General features: G+C 38.5%; 1 protein-coding gene across 5 annotated transcripts in view; it reads right to left on the reverse strand.

The window, feature by feature from the left end:
- Positions 1 to 25,330, reverse strand: part of VAV3 (vav guanine nucleotide exchange factor 3) — a 192,485-nt gene that overhangs the window by 102,771 nt on the left and 64,384 nt on the right. For all 5 annotated transcript variants that reach the window (XM_035537549.2, XM_035537548.2, XM_035537552.2 and 2 more), the window contains exons 3-7: positions 8,677 to 8,735; positions 7,679 to 7,744; positions 4,816 to 4,924; positions 702 to 794; positions 529 to 597 (exon numbers count right to left, since the gene is read on the reverse strand). In XM_035537549.2, coding sequence (XP_035393442.1) covers positions 529 to 597; positions 702 to 794; positions 4,816 to 4,924; positions 7,679 to 7,744; positions 8,677 to 8,735 — 396 coding nt within the window. The remainder of the gene's footprint in view (positions 1 to 528; positions 598 to 701; positions 795 to 4,815; positions 4,925 to 7,678; positions 7,745 to 8,676; positions 8,736 to 25,330) is intronic.

Genomic DNA, 25,330 nt, shown 5'->3' on the forward strand with positions numbered 1-25,330 from the left:
GAAACCTTTCAGATTTCAGTCGAGATATCTCCTATATACTTCACAGAGGATTTGCTTATCCTGTCCAGTTCCAGATTCAGAATCTAGAATTAAATTATCTTAACTTTAAAACAACTTCAATGATGACAGATCCAGGCTAGATACAAGGATTTGCAGAGTACCTACAGAAATCCTATTGAAAATGCTCTGCAACGTCCAGTGGTAGGCAATCTAATAGTCAAAACTTCATACAGTCACAAAAATACTGGCATGTTTTAGAAGTCAACCCATCTTCTATAAGTTATTATCTTCTGCAAGACAAGAATACTGCAACTTCTAACCATCTGCTATCTGGTACTGTATTACTATTCTCTTGGCCTATTCTGTGAAACGGGGAAAAAATATTTTGTATATGCTTTTTTAAGTAACCTAATAGCTACATAAATGTATTTTGCACTGTTTCAAATAATCAGTTTATGCCATAACATATAACACTAATATAATCAGACAAGCATCTTATAACTCTTCTTGAAATATGTAATTACTCACAGGAATGTTGATGAAAACAGTATCAAACTCTGATGCTGACAGAAACCTTTTCAATGGCACCATGAAAAACTGCAGGGGAAAAACATATGTGCATACATTGACTATGTTGTTACATATTCTAGAATGCTATAGAAACACATATGTAACAATTCTGTAAGTTAGTAGTATCTTACTTTCTCTATTGATTCCAGAGTTTCCGTGTATTTCTCTTCAGTTTGTTTTATTTCAGCGAGACAACAGCTTCTTATATCATTTTCAGTGTATTTCTGCAATTACAATGAAGTCAAATACATGTCATTAACAGGCACCTAATGGATAACAAATGTATTTATTTGTTTAAAATTAAGCAATTAGGATAACTGCTTCCTGAAATTTTCTGAGTACTGCAGCCTCCAAAGATGATAGTAATAACCAAGAATATTTTAATGTTCAATTAGCTGATGACTTGAAGAGTTTTACTAAAATTCCACATCAAAGGAATATTATGAAAAGTTAATGTTTAGACAGAGAGCTCAGCTGTCTGCATATACTTCAGAAATTGAAATATAAGGTCGCATTTAACTTACATCCAGACTAAGAAATCTTATTTAAAATACTGAGCAGTTAGTAGTTCTATTAAACTTAATGGGACTAACTCATGTAAGTAACTTTACATTATATAAATGTTCAAGCTAATCCCTACATTCATTTACAGTTTTTCCCTTTTAGTTTTCAAGGGAAGCTTTCTCTTCAGACACAATGTGAGCATGCCTTTGAACCAGGAAATAGAGTGACCTCTAAGTCCAGCTCTTGCATGTCTATGTGCTTGTCTTGAATGAGACTCTGGGATTTTTCTGTGTAAATCAGACTCATAGGAAATTCAAGTAATTACCAGCACAGGATACCATAAAAATACTCTTACTGAAGTTCAGATTTACAGCAATACAGCTTCAATAACTTGTAAATCTCATTTCCAGTAAAAAAATTAGATACCTTGAAGCAGGTATGGAAGCATTCATGTCACGCAAGTCTTAAAAATACCTGGAGACAAACAGGTCTGCCTCAAGACCTGACACAGTACAGACCTGACCTGTCTCAGAAGTAGTAATTGAACCAAAATGTTTTCTCAAAAAAAAAAAAAAAAAAAAAAGCAATGGCATAACAAGTAATAGCAATGTCACATCCTTCCTGAAGCCTAACTACCAGTTGCAACATCCTTCCAAGCTATCCTTTGGTGTCTTTCTTACCTTTCTTTTCTCACCCTGTGTAAGGAGGCAATCCACGCTCTACATAGAACAGACCTGACGACCAGATATTACTCATGCACAGAGGAAGTCAGAAAGAATTTAACGATTTAATATTACAGTCCTTTCCACTCCAAAAAAAGACTTTCAACATTTGAGCAAATGACTTTCTCTTCCAGCAATGGCAAAACTTCTAGACTATGAAATTTTAAAAATTCTCTCTTAATATGGTCAAGAGCTATAGTCCTTCCACTCCCTTTCTGCACTATCAGCCAATTTGAGCATATCATGGCAAACAGCTAAACGCTATTAAACTGTCCATGAGCCCCACACAGCTCTCCTGATATTGTTTGGCTACCAATGAAGAGAAGGAAATATATGTAAACTCCATACCAATTATCAAGTCACATAGGCACATGAAGTTTCATCTGGTAAATCTTACTATTCTGTTTGCTATTTTGATTTGTCTCCTTTCACCTTCTGGGTTTCTCTCGATGACTCTACAAGTAACTCCTGCAACTTGAACGTGCTCCTCACTCTCATCTACCAGGTGCTGTGTTCTCTCTCAAATTAATCTTTAAAACTTAACTGTTGCAGTTATCAGTTTTTCCACATCAAAAAAATGCTGTCCTTATCGGATGGATGTAGAAATAACCATTTTGTACAAAATAAAAAAGCAGTCCATCATTACTACCAGAAACACACTTTGCGAGCATTCTCTGATCAACCACATCTCAAAACCTATCATTTATTCCCAAATTCTTTGGTAAAGCGAGGGGGTTTTTGTCAGAGTTAAACAATGTCAATCAAGTTTTAGAACTTGACATTACTGAGGTTTCTAGTTATTTCTCACCTTTACTCTTGCACTATTTGCATCAATACACTTTTTTTTTGTATCCAATAGGAGCATATATGCACTTGCAAAATGTGGTTATTTGTTGTTCAACAACTCATATGAGAAATGCAAACAACATCCTAGGATTCCACTTAAAAGGACTGACTTGGGTTCAGACCTCACCTGAACAGGTCATTCCCATAGGCACTTGTGGCAGAAATTAATACACCAATTTTCTATTCATACCACAAACTTCTGGAATTTGAATGTAGGTGAATTTTTTCCTTTCAAAGGTGAAAGTAAAAAATTGTGCTAACAACAGTACAAGTGAAAGGCAAAAAATGCCTTTGAAGGTCATTTACTGCTGAAGAAAATATAGGGAATAGTTTGCTTTGCAAGATAACAATGATAAATCAAGGATGAGGGAGATGCAAAGCATTTTGGCTGCTATTAGGGACTTGTAAAAGTTTGGGGTTCTTCTAAAGATATACTTGAAGATTGGCCAGTGCTAATCTTTTTCATATTCAAGAAATTCTTGCATAGGATTCAAATGAAAGAACTGCTCTAAATCACGTTAGCATGCAGTACATTTATAAACCTGAGATGAAGTTATCACAGACTGGAAATAATTACCACACTCAAGAAAGCTGCCAGAGCAAAGCAATTGTAATGTCTCCATTCCTCATATGTTGTGGAAAAATATTTAGCTGTACCATGTTTTCATTTCTCATCTACTTTCTATTAGAAACAAATACAAGTCTGTTCAATCTGAAGTATCTAGGCTAAGATGCAACCCAATTAGAGCATGAAAGTTCTGATTTCTATATTAATCATTTGCTAGAAACACAGATAGGCAAGAGTAATATTTGTAACGGGAGAAAGAATCAGAGTGTACAAACTGCCAACTGTCAGACATGACCAACTGTTGAAAAAACCCACACCCATTACATGAAATGTGAACCTTACTGCCATTGAGCTTCAGTATAAAATAAAAACAACATCATTAAAAACATTTCCTACAATTCAAACAGTTCTCTAGCACATCATACTTGCAAGTGAATACGACTTCATTAAATAAAAAACAGTTTTTTCAGCTCAATTTTTATTTGGCTTTCATTGAAAAGCCTCAGATTTTGCAATTAAACAGAATTCAGCAAAACGTGAAAAACTAACAAGTTTCTCTTATCCTTGATTTATGTGCAGTAGCCACAGGATACTGTATTAGCAGAAAAACAGGCTTGAAAACATTTTATACTCAAAACTATCCTGTTATTACAGCAGAGATGAACACAAGCTAGTGCTCTTCCCAGACTTGTTTTTGTTTTGTTTTTAGAACAGATAGCAGTAACCGTAAAAGCAGAAAATCCAAATCACATGAGCAATCTTCTATACTGTACTGGAAGGATACACAAAGAGAAAAAAAAAAAGAGTAAGATCTTGAGAATTTTTCACTTCTTCACGTAACTGTATTAATAAAAAGCAATTTGGAAAACTAGAGGCAAGTTTCCAACATAAGAAAACATGAAACAGAGTATGAAGGAGAAAGAAAAAGATCTGAAGTATTATAAAAAACATATATTGCCATGGACACAGACTAACATTTCCCAGATCAGAAAGCACATCTCTCTGAGGAAGGGCAGACAAGAGCATTACAGCTTCCCTCAATTAGGGAGTACATTTTATTGCTCAAGTTTAGATTATTTATTTTTTTATGACAGTCTGGAAAACAAACAAGCTACCATTCCCAGTAAGGCCAACCTCATGATCAACAACAGCACATGGTTGAATAAACATGATTTTCATTGGTATGAAACAATTACCAGTTGTCATTTTTTAAGATTAGTTGTCCAAATTATGGCTGAAACAACAGTGTTTCACAGCATCATATCTTAATTTTTTTAAGTAGGACACTTAGAAGCAAGCATAAGCAGTTAATGTAACCGGTCTTAATTAAACTATCTGGTAAATCTTACTATTCATAACTGGCAATCTTACAATAAGTTACTTCCAGTAAGAAGTTACATTTCTTTCAAAAAATTGCCATAGTTAATGTTCAGGCCTTTGCAAAAAGAGACTGCAATATAGGAGATAATGCACTGCACATTACAGCTCCACATACAACTAAGCATGAGCAAAGTTTCAGTAAAACTAGCTATAAAGAGGTAATTTCACACGTCAAACTTAAAAAAACTACTGTTGTTCAAAATAACTAGGAATTAGAAAACATACAGGTTGTTGTGCTGCTTCATCTTTCATTAGGTCTTCATAAACCTCTCCGCCTTCATCTTCTCCATAGACACAGTCGTACAGCTCCTCATCTTCATCAACACCAGTTTCACTGAAAAAGGAAAATAATTTGTAAAAGAAAAAGCAGCTGTGCAGCACAGGCTAATTACCATGTCAGCTCTGCAAGGGAACATTTCTTACAGGAAAATTTCTACAGTAAACAGATTAATTAATAAAATTATCTAATGAAAAGAATCCATTACAAGAAATTAAGTCCATTAATTGTCTTTCCTCAACGCATTTAAAATATGATTGTATGAAATCAACACAACACTGAAGGCTGAATCATTTTATAACTACACAGAAACTAAACCAGGCATGAAAAGAAGCTTGTCAGGACAGTTTTGTCAGGAGGTACTATACAACTACTCTTCACTTCATCCCTTTTCCCACCACAACCAGAAGCATGGAGCTGCCTCTCTTGACTGCCTGGCATCCTGCTGCAATGCGGGACAGTGGCACAGTATCCTTCCTGCCTAAAGAAAAAATTACCTGGGCTAAAATGCACTGAACACTTTGGAGCAAGCAGCTGAGAGTCTGCACATCCATGCCATAACTTAGTGCCTTTTATCATCACATAGCAGCCCTCAGCTACCCAAAATTAAAAACAATCTTTCAAATTGAAAAATCAGTTTAACAAAATAGGGTAAGCAAAAGTAGTGTTCTTCTATTACACAGACTACAGAAATATCTCAGCATAAAAATCAATTTTCAACTCTACCCTCAGCTAATTCAGCTTCATTACAGTCAGTCCTGTAGGAGTTTTGCCTACTTCACACTAAGACTGTACCTAGTCCATAAGATGTCTTGCCCCCATATTTCTTACAGTATGTCTATAAAAAACCTGAAAAGATATTGAAAGTAGTCTGGTCATAGTAATACAGAAACTTGATCAGATGTGCTGCTAATTTGGGCATTTTTTGTTGCTTGAAAAGAACGGTGAAATCCTTCAGAGCGAAAAAAAACTCAGGATTGGACCACTCAGATGCAAGACTAGAATTAGGAATGATGACCATTTCTGTTGGCGGACTGTCAGTGCTCAAGTACATCAGAAGCTCTACTGGCAGAGACCCATGATTTCGAACAAGGCAACATAAAACGGGATTGGTACCAACGCAGCTTCCACTCAGACAACTTAGAAATTCTAGACCAAATCGTCATGTCTGTGGTCAGGGTAACATACACAAACTAAGCAAATTCCTTATTTCTCATCAAATACACCATGAATATTTTTTTCCATAAAGGACATCTGGAGGATAAAGAAATAGCATTGGAAGCGCCAATAAACAGAATGATAAAAAAATATTTATAGGATCCAACAGACAGATTTAGAGATACAGCACACACCCCTTCCTTTTCCAAGGGACACCATGCCCTTGACACTCAGGTGCTCCAGGTTAGTCTGGCATTTCAGCTTACAGCAGTGATGAAGGTGGACTAGCATTTCACATTAAGCATTAGCAGCTGTTTTAGATGCAGCACAGACATACTCCATTTTACCATATATGCTCTGGAGAACAAAAGCTGGTAAAAAGGTCAAAAGGGGATAGAAACATTTAACCATTACAGCTCTGACGGAAGGCCTTAGATCCATTCTAAATTCCTTAGACACCATTTAGACTCAGAGATGACTATTTCAGTCCAACACACTTCACTAATTAAGAGAAACTCAAAAACGCAGGCCATTTGCATCATTCACTGGCACTTATTTCTTTTTATGAAGAGGGTACCTCTTAAATTGCCTCCTCCACAATTGTGACAGCCTGTAAGTATCAGACTTCAGCAAGTAATACTTGTTATTGATGCAAAAGACCATCTACCAATCTCAATTTCTTTGGTATTCTGTTGACCTTTTTTGTTTTTTTTTTTTAAATGAAAGACCACCTCAGTAGTGAATTTGTATACCTATTTAAGAACTGTTAAAAATATTTACTGATAGCACTAACACCACCACATCTAAGAATTGAAGACATCACTGCTAACCCACCTGGGACTCAGAGGAATCTGTAGCATCTACCTTCCACATTTTTAGCTACACCAAGTGAAAAGCAGCTGAGATAGCCAGTCAGCTGCAAGAGAGGAGAACGTTTTGTAGAGAAGGTGGTAGGTCAACTAATGCAAAGTGTGCTGGTGTTTTCCCTTTCCCAGTAAAGAAAGGAAAGTAGCTGCTGGTATGACCAGCAGCTACTTCACGACATCACAGCAAGCGACATACTGTGTGGAAAGAGATGGAGACCAGTGATTTGAGTACTGGTGAAGTTTGAGTTTTGGGACAGCATGCACTGACTATGCTTATCTATCATGATTCCTAACAGATCTTGAAAGGTGCTAGCTAATGCTATACAGGATGTTCATGTCTATCTCACGTGTGCCTCAAAACCAATACAAAAATGGGCAATTAATAATCTTTCAAACACTTACCCAGAAAGTCAAATGCACTTATACAATTTTTTTTTTTATTTTTTTTTTTTTTGCAAGATCAAGACCTTCTCCTTGGGTTCCTTATAACTGAGAATTCCATGAAAGCTTTCTCATAGTTCAGACAAATTATTCAAAAATGAATTCACAATTCACTTTGTTACCAGAACCCTTCATAAAATATGCTTCTTTATATATACAAATTTATCACAATCATTTGGATAAGCTTTCATCATTAATTCTTCCTGGTCATCATAATGACTAACCAAATGTTTTTAAAACAAAGAAATTCCCCATTCTCATCAAAACCGTTCTACAACATCATTAAAACAGTAGTGTGCAACTGAAAAAAAACATCTTTCATTTAACTAAATTATTTATGACATACTCTATTAAATCAGGAAGACCTTTGTAGACATCTTCATCATCAACACTTTCTTCCGTAGGGAAAGGTCTATAGAAAGAAAAATATTCTAAGTTATAGATAGCATTAGTCTAATGGCAAAGTGGTTTTGGTCTGGTTTCTAATATTTTCACACAGATTACTGTTAAGGTTACCATGGTATATATTCTTTCCTTTCTCTGATGAGCAGTAAACATATATATTTAGTCTTGGTTGTATGTATTGATACTTGATAAAAACCCTACTGCATAGTGGGATTATATATCATCACTAACACATATTATTGACAGTTTTTACCGTGAATTCTGAATTTTTAACATAGTAAGTGGATTACAGGACTAGCTGGAGATCGGGAGTAAGAGGAGTTGATTTGTTTTAGAAACACCATCCATTCACACGTAAGATTGCTGAATCAAAGCACTCAAAAAAGATGGAGAATTCCCAAGTTAAAGCATGCAGTCTTTCACCTTCTCTCACAGCCCGTGTTTATATTCATGAGGTTAGGTTTAGTTGCATTTGTCTGTTGTTTTTTTTTGTTGTTGATGTTGTTTGGTTGTGTTTGTTCTTGTTTGTTTGTTTTGAAAACAACAATTGCACCAGTTGGGCAGCTTTACTGATTTCTGTAAGGCAGAAACAGGAAAAAGTCCATTCTTCCTTCACCCTGATTATGAGTCCAACTTACAACCCACGTCACAATTATTGGACAAGTTCTGTAATACTAACTGCTTATTTGTCTACTCCATGTTTCATCACAAGAAGGCTTCAGGCACTTCAGTAAATGTACCAGAAACAGAAGATAACCTTCAGAGCTTTCATGTATCATCCACTTCCAGATGAACTGGGAGACAGATTTCTACTTCTTTTGCCTGATCATCCAAACTCTTGTTAAAATGCTTGGTCTACCTATATGGCCTCCAACAGCTATTCGAAGGAACACCGTGCAAGAGGCATTATTCCCACCATTCACTAGGCCAATAACATACCTTATTCCTGTTGCTATTGCAATAGGCGTGCGGGAAAGTTTTGAGAGTGTTTCTATCACCTGAAAAAAAAGAAGAAAAACTGTGATTAGTTCTAAGAATGAAAGCATTAAAAAAATCCTATTTTGATCACAGAAAATGATACAGGTAGACACGAATTCTGGCCATGCCACATACTGAGTGGTGACTTGCACAAATTTCCTATGATGTGGTCTTCAGTTCTTGTGTATTGATGGAAGTGATGGGAGCACAAAGAAAGCACAGGGAAATTTCTTATTTACAAGTTTCAGCACAAGTTATAAACAACTAAGGCAGACTTAAAACCAGGTCATGTGGTAGTTTTAAGTTGGACCTGGATGCAATTGTAACCAGATTTTCTTACAGACTGCTCTAAAGGTTTTTATGTACAGAAAAGTTTTCATCAGAACTTTTCCAAACGCTGACCAGAAGAGGGAGCCAAATGACAAATGAAAGCGCCTTTTTCAGGACTTGCTTGCAAAGTAAAGGTAATCTTTATTAGACAAATAGGAAAACAAGCTACGAATTTGAGCTCATAAGCTTTTTTTAATTTTAGGCGATAGCATCAGTCTAGGAGATCCCGTTCTAAGAAAATACTTCACATAAGGACCCAAGGTTATACACAATAGAAGGAGAACATTAGGGAGGGTAGAGAATATTTGGTCACGTACAAGTAGAGATTTTGTTGTCAGCTGCAGTACAAGAACCAACTAGTACTCTGCCTAGCACGTCCTCTATGTCACAAATGATTTCCTCTTTTTCTGAGCACTTTCAGATTGGCAAATCTTATTTGCGCGACAGAAAAAAAAAAAGCCAAAATGATACCCAGTAGCAATTTCCATACTTGCAATAACAAGGTCCCCTGAACTTCCCAGGAGTTTCAGGATGGGTCTTTACAACTTAAAATTCTTAAACTGAAGTAAAATTTCCTGAGAAAGTTTGTACCAGTAGGATTAAAATTCAGGTATAGCAATGATTGTTCCATGGAAATTGTGAGTAAAGTTTACAATTAAAATTGTTTATTTTTGAAGTTCTAATTACAAGACCAGACTGATTATAAAGCTCACAGAGTTAAAAGTACATCTCTCAGAGGAAGGACAATGAGATGTTCACACAGGAAAATGACAAACTAAAACCACAGAAAAGAATCGCAAACTACAGAGCCTAAATTGAAGTAGAAATGCTTCCAAAGTGAATCAAGTTTCATTTGTTAAAAACCAATTTCAAAAGTGAAATAGGTTATACTGCCCCAGTCGAAGAAATGTTTGGGGTTCATTTAAGCTATTGTAAAAGTTTACACTATGGAAAACCTGGTTTTGTTTAATAGAAAAAGCAAAAAATATTGAATACAAATAAATCTGCCATGTACATAATTAAAGGTTCAGGCATGGTAATTCCCCTAAAAAAAAATAAATATTGCAATACAAACTAGACAAAAGTTTTCAAAATTAAAAATAAAGTGAATAAAAACCTTAAAATTATTTTACATTAGTCAAAAGGTCAGAAAGGAAAAAGATTTTTAAAGTATCTTGCTTATTTAAAACCAGGTGAGTTCTCGTTTATATACAAAGGAACAACCTGCCTCCACAAATCTGACAATCTCAGCACTGACCCGGGCAAGGAATGCTGAGTTGTACGAGACAAGGCTCTACGGGAAGTTCACTGGAAATTCAATAGCTGACAAGGTGATCTCTCCTGACAGATGGGTGAATATTGACTGGCAAAAATAACAGGAAAAGAGGTTTAATGATTATTGAAAAAGAGAGAGGCAAGTCTGGTGAACTAAATATCCCTTTCCTGTTTCAACGTGTTATTTCTCAACAAACTACTACACCCACGCAAACCCTTTTCCTTAAAGGGATTCTCGCTTATCTAGTGTAATCACTCCGAAGTATGGCTTACTCTTTATAACTAGTTATGGTTGTTTGAAGAACATAGAATGAAAATCTGGACAAAAATACGAATTTTATTAAGATAACTAGCAAATGGTATTCCCAAATTTACTGCCAAACTGTATTTTGCAGCTATTAATAGAACAGAAACAAAAACAAGTGTTAGAAATTGTGAGCAAAAGACTTTCAGGAACCAATGTAAAATCTCCCTTAAGAAAAAAACACAAAGCTGAAGAAGCCAGAAAAGCGTTTAAAGGAACATGCTGAAAAGGAACCATAACGAGAGAAAATGGAAGGCAACCAGTAATTTTCACTGCTCCGGGAATAGAGAGGGTCTGGCATTCCATGAAGAGAAAACTAATGTGACAGAAAGCCAAAAAGTAGATTTCTATCAAAATCTGAACAATGGATAACCCATTAACAAGAAAATGGCCATCACTGCAACAGCTGTCAGTATCTCAGCAGAAATATTGTGTTCTGCAGAAGTAGGTGATGAAGAGTGGTCACGCTAGCATCACGAAAGAAAACACTGGGCAGAGACTGCTATTCTTCTATCTGAAAACAATTAAGAACCAAAGACCATTAACCACACAATGTTTTTAAGGTTAAAATACCTGAAAACGGATGCAACTTCTACAAAATACAATTTGATGCTTGCTCATTGAACACCTCTATTAAAGCACAACTTAAAACTTCCCTGTCTGGAAACATAATGGTTTCTACTCAAGGATTTTGTTGTTGCTGGGTTTTGTTTGTGTGTGGGTTTTGTTTTAAAAGAATTCTTAGAAAATGTCAGGATACACACCACACTTGTACAAACAAATATATGAAACTAACACTTCTGGTCATACTAGAATTGATTCACCATCACGTGTAAATTTTTTTGCTTCAACATTTTGTAGGGGCACAGAAAGATTTTCTACTTCTCCCACATGAAATCTCAGTTGTTTCTAATGCACTGCAGACATTCTTCAGACTTGGCTTATTTCTGACTCCATAGGGAAGGTCTGAGTTATGGACAGGCTGAGCTGTCAGAAACACGATCTGAATTTTGAAAGAAGTTCATCAAAATAATCAAACTATCCCTAGTAAAATGTCTGGTTTTCAACAAAACTGACCAAGAAAGACAGGAGTTTTCTGAACAGCTCTAGTTTCATGCCCAATACAACTGGTATGAGGGAACCTATAATATAGAGCCATTCTGAACTCCAAAATTACAGTGTACCCATGCATATGAATGTCCATAACATTCAATTAAAAAAAAAAAAAGGCACAAGAAAAACATTTTTTGTCTTGCTCTTTTGCACTCAGAGGAGCTTCACCCATTTTACCCATTTAACCCTAGATGTATTCCCAATTCTCTCCCACAGCAAGGACTCAAACATATCACTCAGATGCTTCTGCACCTCTGAATGAGGCTAAACTGGATCCTAGTTTCAAGTGCAAAATTAGCACTCCTTGCTCATACAAAATCCAGAACAAAGTTTCTATGGCTGGGACTACTCTACAACAAATAACTGTACAAAGGGCTGCACGGCCTGTCCACACACAATGTGACCAGGAATAGGCACCGAAAATTAGACACTGAGTAAGGATTCACATTTATGCTCTTGCAAGGTGTGACACATTAAAAATAAAAGCTTTATATTCCAAAACATCCTGCAACTACTACATCTATTCATGTAGTCAAAATAGAAGGCTCACTAACTCTGACTCTCCTACGGCAAACCATAAATTTGGAGGTGTTAGCAAGAGGCACATGAGGAGATCCCCCCCACACTCGGCTCAACATGGCCGCTTCCCACTGACCAATTCTGTCAGACAAAGGTTGAGCAACTCTTCAGAAGTCACATCAAAGCCACATTCACTTCAAGATGACGTGATCATCCAAGTCTGGTTCTCAGTATACAGCCAGTTTATGCAAAACATAGCATGAAATTCAAAACTACGGCCCTGCAAGAGGAAGCGTACCTCGGCCTGCTCACCGGGGAGGGACGCTGCTCCTCAGCGTTGTTTCAGGCACAGCCAGCAACAGCCACGGCCTTGTGCGAGCCATTAACTTCTTACTTCATGAATTACTCCAACAACTCATTTTTTTGGCTTGATATATTTCACTTGACTTGCTGTCGTAGGTCAGGCTCTCCAGTTTATGTAAGGGCTTGCGTATCTCTTATCACAGTATTTTTGTAATTTCCTGCAGCCATGCCCTTCAGTAAATCACCTCAGGTATTCCTACACATACCTACCGCAGCAGTACACTAGAGGGACTATTTTACTTTTTTCTGTAGCCATGGCATCTCTCAATCTGAATTTAGAATGGGCCTAAGTATTTTGGTTGGGTCAGTTTTCCATCTTGTTTCTTAAAAAGCAGCTTAAAAATCCTGCAGTTCAAAAGCAGACAAAATACCTTTTAGAAGTACTTTTCCACTTTTAGAATAAACAAAAATACATAATTTTGCAGCTTCCTGTCTCCCCAAACAGGCAATATTTCTTTGCTGCTGACAGCTGCTTTCAGTATTAGACCCATATTTCGATTTCTGATGTTTAGCTAAACTCTAAACACGAAGTGATCAACAAATGGTGATGGCAACAGTTTCAGAATTTGTGCCAATGAAGCTTACAAATAATACTCACACATGGGCTGGACTGAAGCAGTTCAGTTCCCATGCATGCACTTACAAGAGGATGTGTTTTTCTAATACAAAAGTCACCAAGAATACGTAACCATATTATATTTGAAGTTTTTTTGGTTCCTTTTTCTCTTCAAAATCTGTGCATCCAGTTCAGTATATGAGAGCCACACTTTGTTGACAACTTAGCCTTATTCCCTCCCATAAAGTAAATTTAGCAGATACATATAAAAAGAAATAAAGAAGTTACATTTACCAGTGAAAAATACTTCTAATACCAACCTACTTTTTGACATGCTGTTTTGAAAAATGCATGTTGGTTTCTTACCAACCAGGACTTACTTTCTCACATCAAATTTTGGGGATAGAAAAAAAATCCCCAGTTATACAGGAAAATTAATCGTTCAGAGTATTGATCGTCTCTGGCTACAATGTGTCCCCATTCCAGCCTCTGGGTTGGAATAGTGATCTCAAGCCATCTCACTTTAAGAAAACTTCAGAGATTAGTAACTACATGTCTAACATGCCCACTATCAACTAACTTGAAATAATGCCCCCTTTACAAGTAGTTGTAACTACGCCCAGGTTCCAGTCTAACCATGAAGATGATCTCATAGCTGCGTAAGACAGCTTTACGTACCTTAGGTACCACCAACTCAAAAGAGACTACAGAGCTGCTATTACTTCCTCTGAAAAGCAGGCATACCTGTAGTTTGTTATTCAGACCGTTTCTGTCAAGATTTGACCAAGTCTTAGCATCTTTCACTTTTGTACGCAATACCAGCATACTGACCCATTGTTTCTTCAAGAACCTATTCAAAGCCTGTCTCAAGGACACTCAAATATCTGTTGACAATGAAGGCACCTGCTCATTTGATAGGGTAACATGAAAAATACTCTGTTCTGAAAGTGTACATGAGCTTCCAACCAGTTTCCCAACAAAATTTGTCAGCAATACATAACCATGAATATGAAATGGATTAGAATCTTTTGGAAACATAAAGAGTATTCCAAATTACAGATTCTCGAGACTTGTGCATGTAAGTATTAATTATCTCCATATATATATATATACACACATTTACCACAGTTAAGGGCAGATTATGAAAAACAAAAAGCTAAATCAACTACAAATGGGGGGGGGGGGGGCGGGGGGGGCGTACAAACTCTGAATTACTTGGGACATGGGTAATATTCATACAAGGCCAATTCCAAGTCTATCATGTTGAGCACGCTTCAGAGCCAGTACTGCCACTCATGCCAACAGGCTGAGGGGGTTTTTACCAAGCTGTTTTCACTCATGCATCACATTGTAGGGATAGAAAAAGAGCAAGAAATCTTCACTTTGCATACCTGTCACTCATGGATAAGATGAAATTGCTATACATAAATATGTTCTCAAATGACTTATATTAATAATGAAGTTTTATTATTTGCTACTCCGAGGAAAGCATCCTAAGTTTACCAGGCCCTGGACAGTCCTGGATCAATACTTCATTTGGCACTGAAGGGGGGAGGCGCATATCTTACTATTTTACCGTAATCCATCATTAACTTTTGAACCAAAAGACCTCCAGGAACTGCTACATTGACATTTTCATTTAACCTGGCTGACAGATGTGAAAAACGACATGCAGCCAGACAACTCCAGGGCAATTACACACCTAACACATCTAACAAGCATATTATTCCACGTAAAGGGTGTTAGTGAAATTGAACATTTTCTCTCCGTCTGCCTTGGTGTTTTAAGTGTTAGTACTCTACATTGGTTCACATTAGTTTTAATTAAACCACAAGCGTCTAGCAAAGAATGAAGTCTTTTCAAAAAAGGCAGAATGGAAACATTTAAAAATGCCCTAAAAGCAAACCCTTAGCTTCGCACCTCTAACAGGCCCTTAAAAATAAATAGTCAATTTCAATCTCCAGCTTTGCAAATATGCCTCTACTAAATACTGCCATAACATACAGTGAGGTGTCAAAGTTATACAGACACAAACACAGCAAAGAAAATGTACAGCCCTGGCACCCTCACCAACATCTCATTAGGCACATCTTGGTCTGCAGACATCCAGCACGTAGAAACCTAACAGCCTGGTTTTGATAGAAAGCTTCACATACACCTAAATACTGATTTCCCTCTCATTCAAAGAATGAAATATAAGCTTTAGGTGTAGCAGTGAAATCTAAAGGAAGAGCACATTGAAGTCGTTCATTTCCACAAAGGTGATCACCAGCCACGGGATGCCATTTCCTCACTGACGTGACCTTCAGCTATCCTAGTTCTGGTGTCTCTCACTGTCCGTTCTTCCATTTCCTCTGAAATACATCCTCTAGAAATATACCTGAGGAATCCTCCATCGTTTCCTATGCAGGCTTAGTACCAGCACAGCAGGAGTAAATAGCCCAACCATTCCAGTGAGTCACTGTAGAGAAATTTACAACCGCAAGCCAAGTTTTTTTGTGACTGACAGGAGCCCGCCAGCAATTCTGAAAAAACAGTTTGAAACCAGGTGCCAAATGCTTTTCTGCACAGGGAGCAAGGGTAGAGCGACTGCTGTAAAAGCTGTTATTGGTAGTCACGCACGTTTCCTCTGAAAACAGCCCCAGCTGCAAGAAGAGACCTCCACAGTGCTGCTGTGCTGGTTGGAGAAAGCATGGTGGGCTTAGGCAGGGACGTGTGGGCTTAGGCAGGGATGTCAGGGCATGCAGACCTCCTCCTTCCCTCCTAGGCAGGGGATGCTATGTGCAATGCATTGCCTTGGGGAAGTCTTCTCTTGCATCAGTTTTCTCCAATGTGTCTCCAGTGTCTTCATAGATAACGAAGTAACAGGAAAGTATTTCTCCAGACTGAATAAAAGAAATAGCCAAGAAAAAAGAAATCCTCCTGGGTGTTGTCTCCTCCTGTTTGTAGATAAGCTAAGTACAGAGTTGCAAACTACTGGGACTTCAAACACCCTGGGGAATCAACAACTATAGAAGATGCAACATTTTCTCCAAAGCCTTGTAAAAAGAAGAGGTAAGGCAGGCAGTTTGGCATAAGGAAGGCAAGCAGAGCCAAAGAGAGAAGTGCATCATATAAAAAAAAAAAAAAAAACACTCTGAAAGATATGAGAGAACAGAAAACCTGATGTCTAAAAGAACAGTCCAAGGCTGGGTGTATTTTCCACTTTTAGGAAAAAAAATACATAGAAAAAAAATGAAGAGTTCTGTTGTGCTGGTTTTTTTAACACATATTTACATATGTATTCCAAACATTTATATCTAGTTTCACTGCTAGACAGAAGCATTTCATTCCTTGCTACAGGATCTCTCTCCTAAGAGCTCTAACTTAAACCAAGCAACACCCGATTTCACGTACTTACATTACAGATGTGAAGTATCCATAGCACTTCTCTCTAGGATGGTAGTTGAAATAGAAGCATAAATGTAGTTTCAAGCAATATCAAAGGACAGGTCAAACCCCACGCTAACCAACCCCTTCTTGAATGTCTTTGGCTCACTGAACGTTTTTAACATTTCATCCCTTTTGCAGGGAGCAATACCTCAGACCACTCCAACTGCCGAATGGGAGCAGTGGGACTGGCAGATGGTTGCAGCACACACGACTCCTGAACATTACTTAAAATAAAAGGGAGAAGAAAAACTGAGTGTTCTCCGGGAATTCATAAGACACAATGTCATATTATTAGGAATATAATGAGCAAGTCTTTAATAACTAGTATCCAATTACGGACAAATCTATAGCCATTAAACAAGAGTTGTGCTTAAAAGCCCACTTTCAAGTTCAGTCTATGATGAAGCTACAGTTCCTAGTCCAAAAGCATGAAAGCTTCCCTAGACAGTTCTGCTCTTACGAGGAACTGAGAAAATCCAAATTGCACAAGCAGCATATTCCTCCTCAGCTCTTGGGTCAGTTTGTCCAGAAAGTCCAGACACTAACCAAAGACAGCAGTGGGGGAAGGGAGCCCCAGCAGCTGCTTCCTGCCTGCAGCTTGTGGTTTTGGTTCTATGAATACCTTCGAGCCCTCACCATGCCTTAAGGGGTTGGGTTTTTGTTTTGGTTTTGGTGGGTTTTTTGTTTGTTTGCTAAGATGATGTTGCCTGAAGAATGACAGCCTTCCTTCCTCCAAGCACTGCTTTAACAGCCAGAGCACTAAAACGCTGCAGCTAATAGCATGAGTGCAGACTACCGTGTAAAAGCTAGAGAATAAAGTAGGATTTTGTCCTTCTGGTGCGTTTATTATGTTTCAGGTTTTGCATAGAAGGCAAAGGAATATAAAACGATACGCCCAGGACAGTTCTGTAAAATCTGTCTGCTGTTGAATCGTTCCAGTTCCCTTCACAATCAACTTTATTAGGGTAACCAATACTTACAAACAGCATTATCAAATTATATATTCGGGCTTTGATCCAATGTTCTCTCCCAGCACTTTGTACAAACACTCTTATTGACAATATCATATTTTTTACCTTATTTTATAAGGTAACACTAGAGGACCAATTAGTTTTTTCCTACATATTAAACAACACTTTTTAATATAGTCCTAATTTCTTCCTTAATATAAGCATCCTTTTTTAATCCTTAACAACTAACAGTAGGATTTTTAAAGGCATTCAGAGTTTGAAACAGAATTTTTTTTTAATAAATGGATATAAATCAATGCTGTGTCTTGAAAAAAATCATGTTTTTGCTACTGCCCTTGAACAGATTTCAAATGACTGTTTTGTTTTTTAAATTTGAAAACAACAAGCAAATTATCTAAATTGGAAACACTAGCTATGGTGTTTGCACACTTTGTATACATTTTTGGTCTGCTTGACCATGGATGATCGATATTAGCATTAAAACGTTCTAGAAAGAAACAAGTGTTTTCGTATTATTGATTGCACCTCAAACAAATGCTGCTTTAGGTATGCATCCTAGAGTTTAATTGGCATGTGGTTTCTACACTCCCACTGTATTATCTTTTATATTTCAACCTATTCCTTGTCAACCTTGGTATCAGCAAGAAGGATATTAGGAGGAGACTGCATAAAGGAGCGTCTCTTCCTCTCTTCTGCTAAAAGCAGAGGAAGATCTTTCGCTTCCTGTCTTGAGTGAAGTGCGCACCGCCACACTTCTCCCTTTCCTGAATTCACTTTAACCACTGACTACAAATTCAGCTGAGATTGTTGAACGGTACCTAGTCCTACTTGAATATACTCCAGTGCACAGTCATTGATGGTAAGAGTATTTATTGGGGTAAATGCACACTCTATACACTTTCATTCTTTATTAGAAAAAAATTTCCCCCTGCTACAGTGGGCAGTGCAAAGGGAAGTGAGTTGTTCTTTTTGATACAATTATCATCATGCACCTGCGCTGTAATTTTCAAAAGCCCCCAGTTATCTTCAAGTCTTGTGCTCTGGAGATCTCTCTTCTCAACCAGAAGAGATGAGGGTCTGAATCAGTCCATAGGAAAAGCGTTGTGGTTTTCTTTTCTCCCCATTTGTCTGTTCATTTAGATAACGAGCAAAACTGCACTTAATATAGCGAAAGAAAATACAAACCAAGATTTACATTCTCATGCTTGTACCTCATTCTCCTTTACCTTAATCTGTACTCCGAAAATTACAAATTGAGTGAGAGAAACTAGGTTACTAATTTTACTTACTACTGCTTCATTTCTCTCATTTTGTTCCCTTGAACAGGCAGCAGCTTGTCAGTTGTAGCGTTATTCACGTATACATACATTCCCCTCTTACATTGCAGTAAGAGTACTGCATCTCCAAAATGCTGCTTCAGAACTGCTCCGCCAAGGCAAAGTGGGATTCCTCTTCATTTTCATTTCTTAAAAAATTTGGAATACATTTGCACATAACGACGACAACCTACAAAATACAACCTCTGTCCTAGTCAGCGTCTGAATGACATCGTATGCTTATTTGCGCTGACACTGTCCTTCTGCTGCCTATGGCAGAATTAAGCCAGAGAGATCTCCAAGAGCTTCCCATCAGTGAGAAGATCAGCTAGAAGACAGAACTCTCAGACAAACAATACATTGAAGGTCAGCACATTTAAAAAATAATAATCATGTACCACATGCATCTATTTGGTTCAGTTATTTTTCCCAAGCCACCCACATATTAACACTGTAAAACACAAAAGCATTTGAACACAATAATACAAAGAACACAAAGCAAAATATATATATATATTTGAAGACAAGAATGACAGCAGAAGATCAAAAATTTCTCATCTCTGTACCAAGCACAGTATTCACATTAGGCACTGTGCCCACATCAGCGAACAGTCAGAACCACACCTCTTAACAACTCTACATGCCTGATTCCCCCCAGTATAAACTAGAATTACTTTAGGCACTATGCTAGGACATGGTGCCATCTCTGGTTAAGGAAAACAATACTTGCTTTAAGTCTTCTTGTCATTTTCACATGGCAGGGGGGATGCAATGTTGTTCACGGATACTGTAATACAATTCCAGCAAAGCTGTGGGGTTTTAGGCACAGGAAGAAAGGAATAAAGTGGTTTGAGTATTATTTCAAGGAATGCTTTATTCTGCCGCCCCCAGTATCAGAAGACACACAGCAGCCACCATGTCTCATACTCATCTAGGACCTGCAACACCAGAGCTACGCTGCAGAGAGGAATCAGATTTGCTCATAATATATCTAAAAGTTAAGTCACCTATATATGACATCCTCCAGACAGGGAATTGTTCTTCAGTTTTCACTTGGCTGTATATTTAGAAGTTTTTCAAGTCCATGATAGGGATCATACCATGCATCTTCGATGCTGATACTGTGATAAACAACAGCAAACCACAGATGTCTATCGCTAACCTTGTAGTTGTATTTAGCATTAAGATGTATCACAGGATTTCAGTAGCACTACTGACCTGGGAAAGTTCTGCCCTCTGCCCCTCAATTCTGCCCTGCGCCTCAGTTGACTACTGTCCTAGCCAGGCTAAACCAACTGTTTACAGCATTGGGTCAGAGATCACAGAGAATGGATATGGAGAGAGTGAGCAGGCCTGATATCTTAAAACACAATTCTGAAGGGCAGATGAGCTCTTAGCTTGTTTCTCACCACAGCCACACTGACAGGTATGCCAGCATGGCAAAGGGAAAGCAGCAAAGCAGAGGCAGTGACTTCTGACATTAATCTTGCCTATTAGAGCACAGAGGGCTATAGCTCACTTCTACTCTTGTGTTCATAGGCACTTCCAAATATTTTATGTGAAATTGCACATAAGGGCTGTTGTGAAAGGGAACAGGGCTGAACGTATCCTGGGTTGGCAGCAGGTTATAAAGCTTCATCTAAGGTCAACTTCAGTCCTACCCCCATTCACGACAAACACGAGCAGCACCCAAGAGTTCAGTGAAGTGCTTCAAATGAATTGGGAATTTCAGTCCAATACAAAGCACCCACAGCAAGCACAGTATGTATGCAGTGACTGCAGTGGGACTGAATAACACCACCTCAGCAGAGAAGTTTAAGAAGGAATTAATGCAAAAGTAACTGCAAGGCAAGTAGGTGCACCCAGGTAACACACCACGACTAATTTTAGAAACTATTCTCTGTCCTAGACAAGAATAAGCTAATGCAAGTGGCCATGCTTTATGGACGTAAGGGTACCACATCTTCTGTAGTAAATGCACAAAGTCGTATCTGGGTGATAAAACTGGAAAATGTACTGCAATCAATAGCCTTATTTAAGCACCCTGGATTTGTCTAGCATACAATATGAAATAAAAACCTTATGTGATAACAAGCCTTTAATATTCTAATAGTAGCACTGTCAGATGTACAATGGTCTCATTGAGAGGCAATGTTAAAAGCTTAGATTTCTATGGGACAACTGCCCTGGGGAAAGAAAAATTTCAAGTATCTAAACCTTTCTTCACACCAGCAGCAACATTCAGACTTCACTACAAGCTCAGGTTGGAAGCAAACGTTTCGAAGTTATACTCTGTGTCCAGCAGCAACCTAAGTTGACTTATGCTTCTCCCTTATTCAACTTCGTGTTAAAAAAATGGAGAATAAACAACAATCAGTCAAAAGGTATGCAGGCTCATGGATGCCAGAGACAAACAGCCTCAATGCCAAGATTTCAAAGAAGCTGTTAAACATTAGCACTTACAGTTTTACCCCACGTTGATCACAATATGCTTCTTAAAATTATGTCCTTCCATATATTTCCCTTTTTACTTGGCAAGCACTGATTATACCACTCACAGCCATTTCTAACAACACGAATTCCCTTGTTACACTCAGACAAAAAATAATAGCTTCAGGAATGAGACAGCATCAAAAACAGTGAAATAGAGCAATATTCAACTGAGGCAGATGTGCGAAAAGTAATCCTCAACAGCAGTCAAGTCAGAGGGTTTGGCAAGAGCTAAATTTTTGGAAAGATGAGAGACGTCAACAACAGCAAGTAAGAAAGTCAAAGGAGGGAGGGTGAGATGAGGGAAAAGTAGCAATCTCATTTTAGAAAAAGTCATGTTGCCAGCCTCTGACAGGGTTTGAGATGACAAAAATGTCACCTCAAAAACTAGAAAACAGGATAAGAAAACTGAAACCAAACCTGAAAAGCAAATGATATAAAACGAGAACAAAAATACAGTTCCCTCAACCGTAACTTGTTTCAAAAAAGATGCTGCATGTTTTCCACAAAAAGGGACAAAATTATCAGGATGTATGCATATCCCATGAATCTTCGTTAGCTATATTAATATTGTTAATTTCTTGCTGTAGGTCTCAGTCGAAATGGATTATTACACACATAATAGGCCAGGCTACTGCAATGCAAGTTCAATCTGTCAGTGGATGTTTGCGCGCTGAGACACTTACTTTGCCCACTGCCTGTGACAGTCCCAGAGAGACTCCTCGGGCAGCCTTTGACTACTGCAGCTGACACACCAACAGAGCAGGCGAGGCTAGGGCTGCCGATGGGATCTGCTGCCTGCCCAGCTCAAGGCTCTGCTGGCTATTAGAAGCTTCACGGCAAGATTTTTCCTGTAAGGATTTCATCTGCCAAGTGAACTAACGTGGATCAATTTAAAGCCATCATGAGGTCTGTGGCACACCATCAGACCAATTCTTTTGTATCAGCCAGGCAGCTCTGATACAACTGTACCAAGTCATAACATTGGGAAAATGCAGACCTTGCTTTTAACATTTTAGCTAACAAGACAAATTTATAGCTCAATTCCCCTCAATGTCCAGAGGTCTGCACTTGTAAACAGGCATCAAAGGAAAAACAAGTCAGATACTATACCTATGGGAACAACCAAATTTCACTGTGTCAAATTGTTTTCAACATGCGTGCAAACAGCAGAGCAAGGCCTAGTGTTACTATAGTAAATTGAGTGGCTTTGTCTACTATCTATCTATTAATCAGTGTAATTTTTTCCTAACATTAGAGGAATGGAAGTGTTTCAAAAAGAAAAAAGAATCTCATGATTTAGTGTAGACAGCAGCTTGACTTCCACAGAAGTTTACATTATTCAAAAGTGGTGAAAGCAGTACTTTCAAATGTTTATGGGAACACCTGCCTTCTCTAAACCAGTTTCAGGATTCATCATCACTTACCATTTCAGGGAAAACACTTTGAAAATGAAAATGTTTTAGATTATTTTTCTGGCAGTCATGAAAGATGCCTTACACTGCTTGGATAAAGTACATTTAAGGAGAAAGAAAACTTACTAACTTTTATTCACTCTCCTAAATGGGATGCGCTTTTTTTTTTCTTCTTCGCCAGGAACATCCAGAGCATTCCCAGTTGGCTTACTTCCACGTGCTACGTCTACCGCAGCAGTAGGAGCTGAAGATGTCTCCCAGTGTCTGTATATATGACCAGGTACAGAAGCCCCAACAAAAAAATTAAAGCAATGTATCAGCATTCTCTTGGAAGCTAACCAAATCATCTTCTGCACAAACGAGCAAGTAACATCATCTTAGACACTCCTTTTTCCCCCCTGAAATAAGCAGAGACTTGTAACTGTACAGACCCTGGTCAGTGGCCCACAAACCCGGTGAGACCCTCCTGAGCACCCCCTGCCTCCCACAGCAGCAGGAGGAGCTGTGCACGAAGCTGCAACGGGAGGATTTGGGGTCCCGTTTCCACCCTAACAGCAGGGCTGAACAGCCACGCTGTGGCCTCCTGCATGCAAAGGGAGAACTCGCACCACAACAACCGCCCCGTGGCCAGACTTCACGGAAGTTGGTACATCAGTAACTGCATGGCAGACTCCTTTGGCCCACCCCTTTGTGTGCCTTTTTCCCTTTACATGCCCCACACACCACACAGGCCGCCGGCACCACGGAGTCTGCCCCGCCAACAGGCCCTCAAGCAGCAGCGTGCCACAGAGGCCCGGCCTCCACCTCCCACCTCGCCCCGCGCTCTCCCTTCAGCCCACAGCTGTGCACTGGCACAAGACCTGCTATTTCTACACAGCATTTCCTCTGGAAAGATCTTAATCGGCTTCTGGCGTTTCTAGTCAGGGCTTCTAAGAAGCTCCATTACCCTGGTACCTCTTACTGCCTTGTGACACACGCCTTGCTTTCTGTATTGAAGCCCCAGTAGCAGATTTCAGTCATGTTTGTAGTAGTGAGCTGACTAGAAAAAGAAAGCTCTACCATCCTCCCAGATTCAATATTCTCTAAATCAGTTTTACATGATTTACATCAGTTTTACATGATTTACTCGGTCAAAGCATCACTCCAAATAAATCACTCCAAATAAATGAAAGCTTATTTTATTGATTGATAATTTTAAAGAAAATTATTAAATGATTTATTGGTCTCCAAGTTTTAAGTTACTTCTTTAGCTTGGAGAGGGCTAGTGTTGTCATCCCCCCCTCAGTTGAGAGGGAGGAAATAAAACCTTATCAGAACATCAGTGCTAAGAATTCTTTCCTTTTCAGAGGCTTGCTGGTGTCAGACAACAAAGACCACGGGTCTTCATTTACTATGCTAGTCAACATATAAAATACACTCCGAATCAGATGAGAGAGGAAGCAAGCAAAACCACACTTGAAAATTCCTTTTTATGTGAGTGAAATGAGAGATGACAGCATGATATGCAAGTTCTAGCAAACGTACAACACGGGAGAAAGCTGAAGTGCAGGATTTCCAACAGGGTTATAATTCTCTTACAAGTAGTGAGTACTTATCTGGTAGGCAGAAAAATTTGGAGATGTATTAAAATGAACACAGGCATAACAGGACCAGTCTCCTGGCTAAAAGCAAGACAAAATGAGACTGCCGAAACAAACCTGAAATGCAGAAACAAGAAAGGCCCAAAAAGCTCTTCAGGGAGAAGGACTACAGCAGACTTCAAAGCAAAGAGATGAGAGAGGGGCTAAGCATGAAGGCAAAGGAGACAAGGCAATGATCAAGATCCAACAGTAACTAAACAGGGAAAATGAGTTTAAAAATGTGATGAGAGTATAATTAAGTAGAAAGAGTCACATGGGCTGTGCTCATTAGGGGTAAGGCTAGGGCAACAAGAACACAAGACACTAAGAACACAAGAACACTAAGAGCCCCGCATGGAGGAAGGAGACGGGCCAGCTCTCCTCCTCTTAATTTGGAGGGATAAAATGTCTGTAGGACTTCAAAACCAACTAATCCCAGCAAATCCACAGTGAAGCTATAAACAGGAGAGCATCAAAAGATTTTATCCTTTATTTCTGAACCAGTCACACAGTGGGGGGCACTGCTATTTTGGCACCATTATTGCTTTGTTAACATGAAGTTGGTAAGCAGCACCTTTTCCTAAGGTTTAGGAGACTGCTACAGGCACAGGTGGACTATGCTGACTAGAGAAAAAAAAACACTTCCACAGCTGAAATAGACATAAGGAAATCTGCAGAAGTTCTGCAATTTGAATAGAAAGGTTCTCATGCACTCCCACTTAATTTGGCATCCAGCATCAGCATGCTTGCACTGATGAACTGCTGGTTAATCTAATTAATACATCTTGCCCCTGTATGCATTAGAAGCAGTCTGGTTGTGGTTTCTACAGATTCTGAATGTATGCCACCCACCTGTGGGTGGCAAATCTCCATCAAAAAAAATATGTAAATGTGAATTACTTTGTAAAACTT

This window comes from Cygnus atratus, chromosome 8 (genome assembly GCF_013377495.2).
Source record: "Cygnus atratus isolate AKBS03 ecotype Queensland, Australia chromosome 8, CAtr_DNAZoo_HiC_assembly, whole genome shotgun sequence".
In the NCBI taxonomy this organism is placed as follows: domain Eukaryota; kingdom Metazoa; phylum Chordata; class Aves; order Anseriformes; family Anatidae; genus Cygnus; species Cygnus atratus.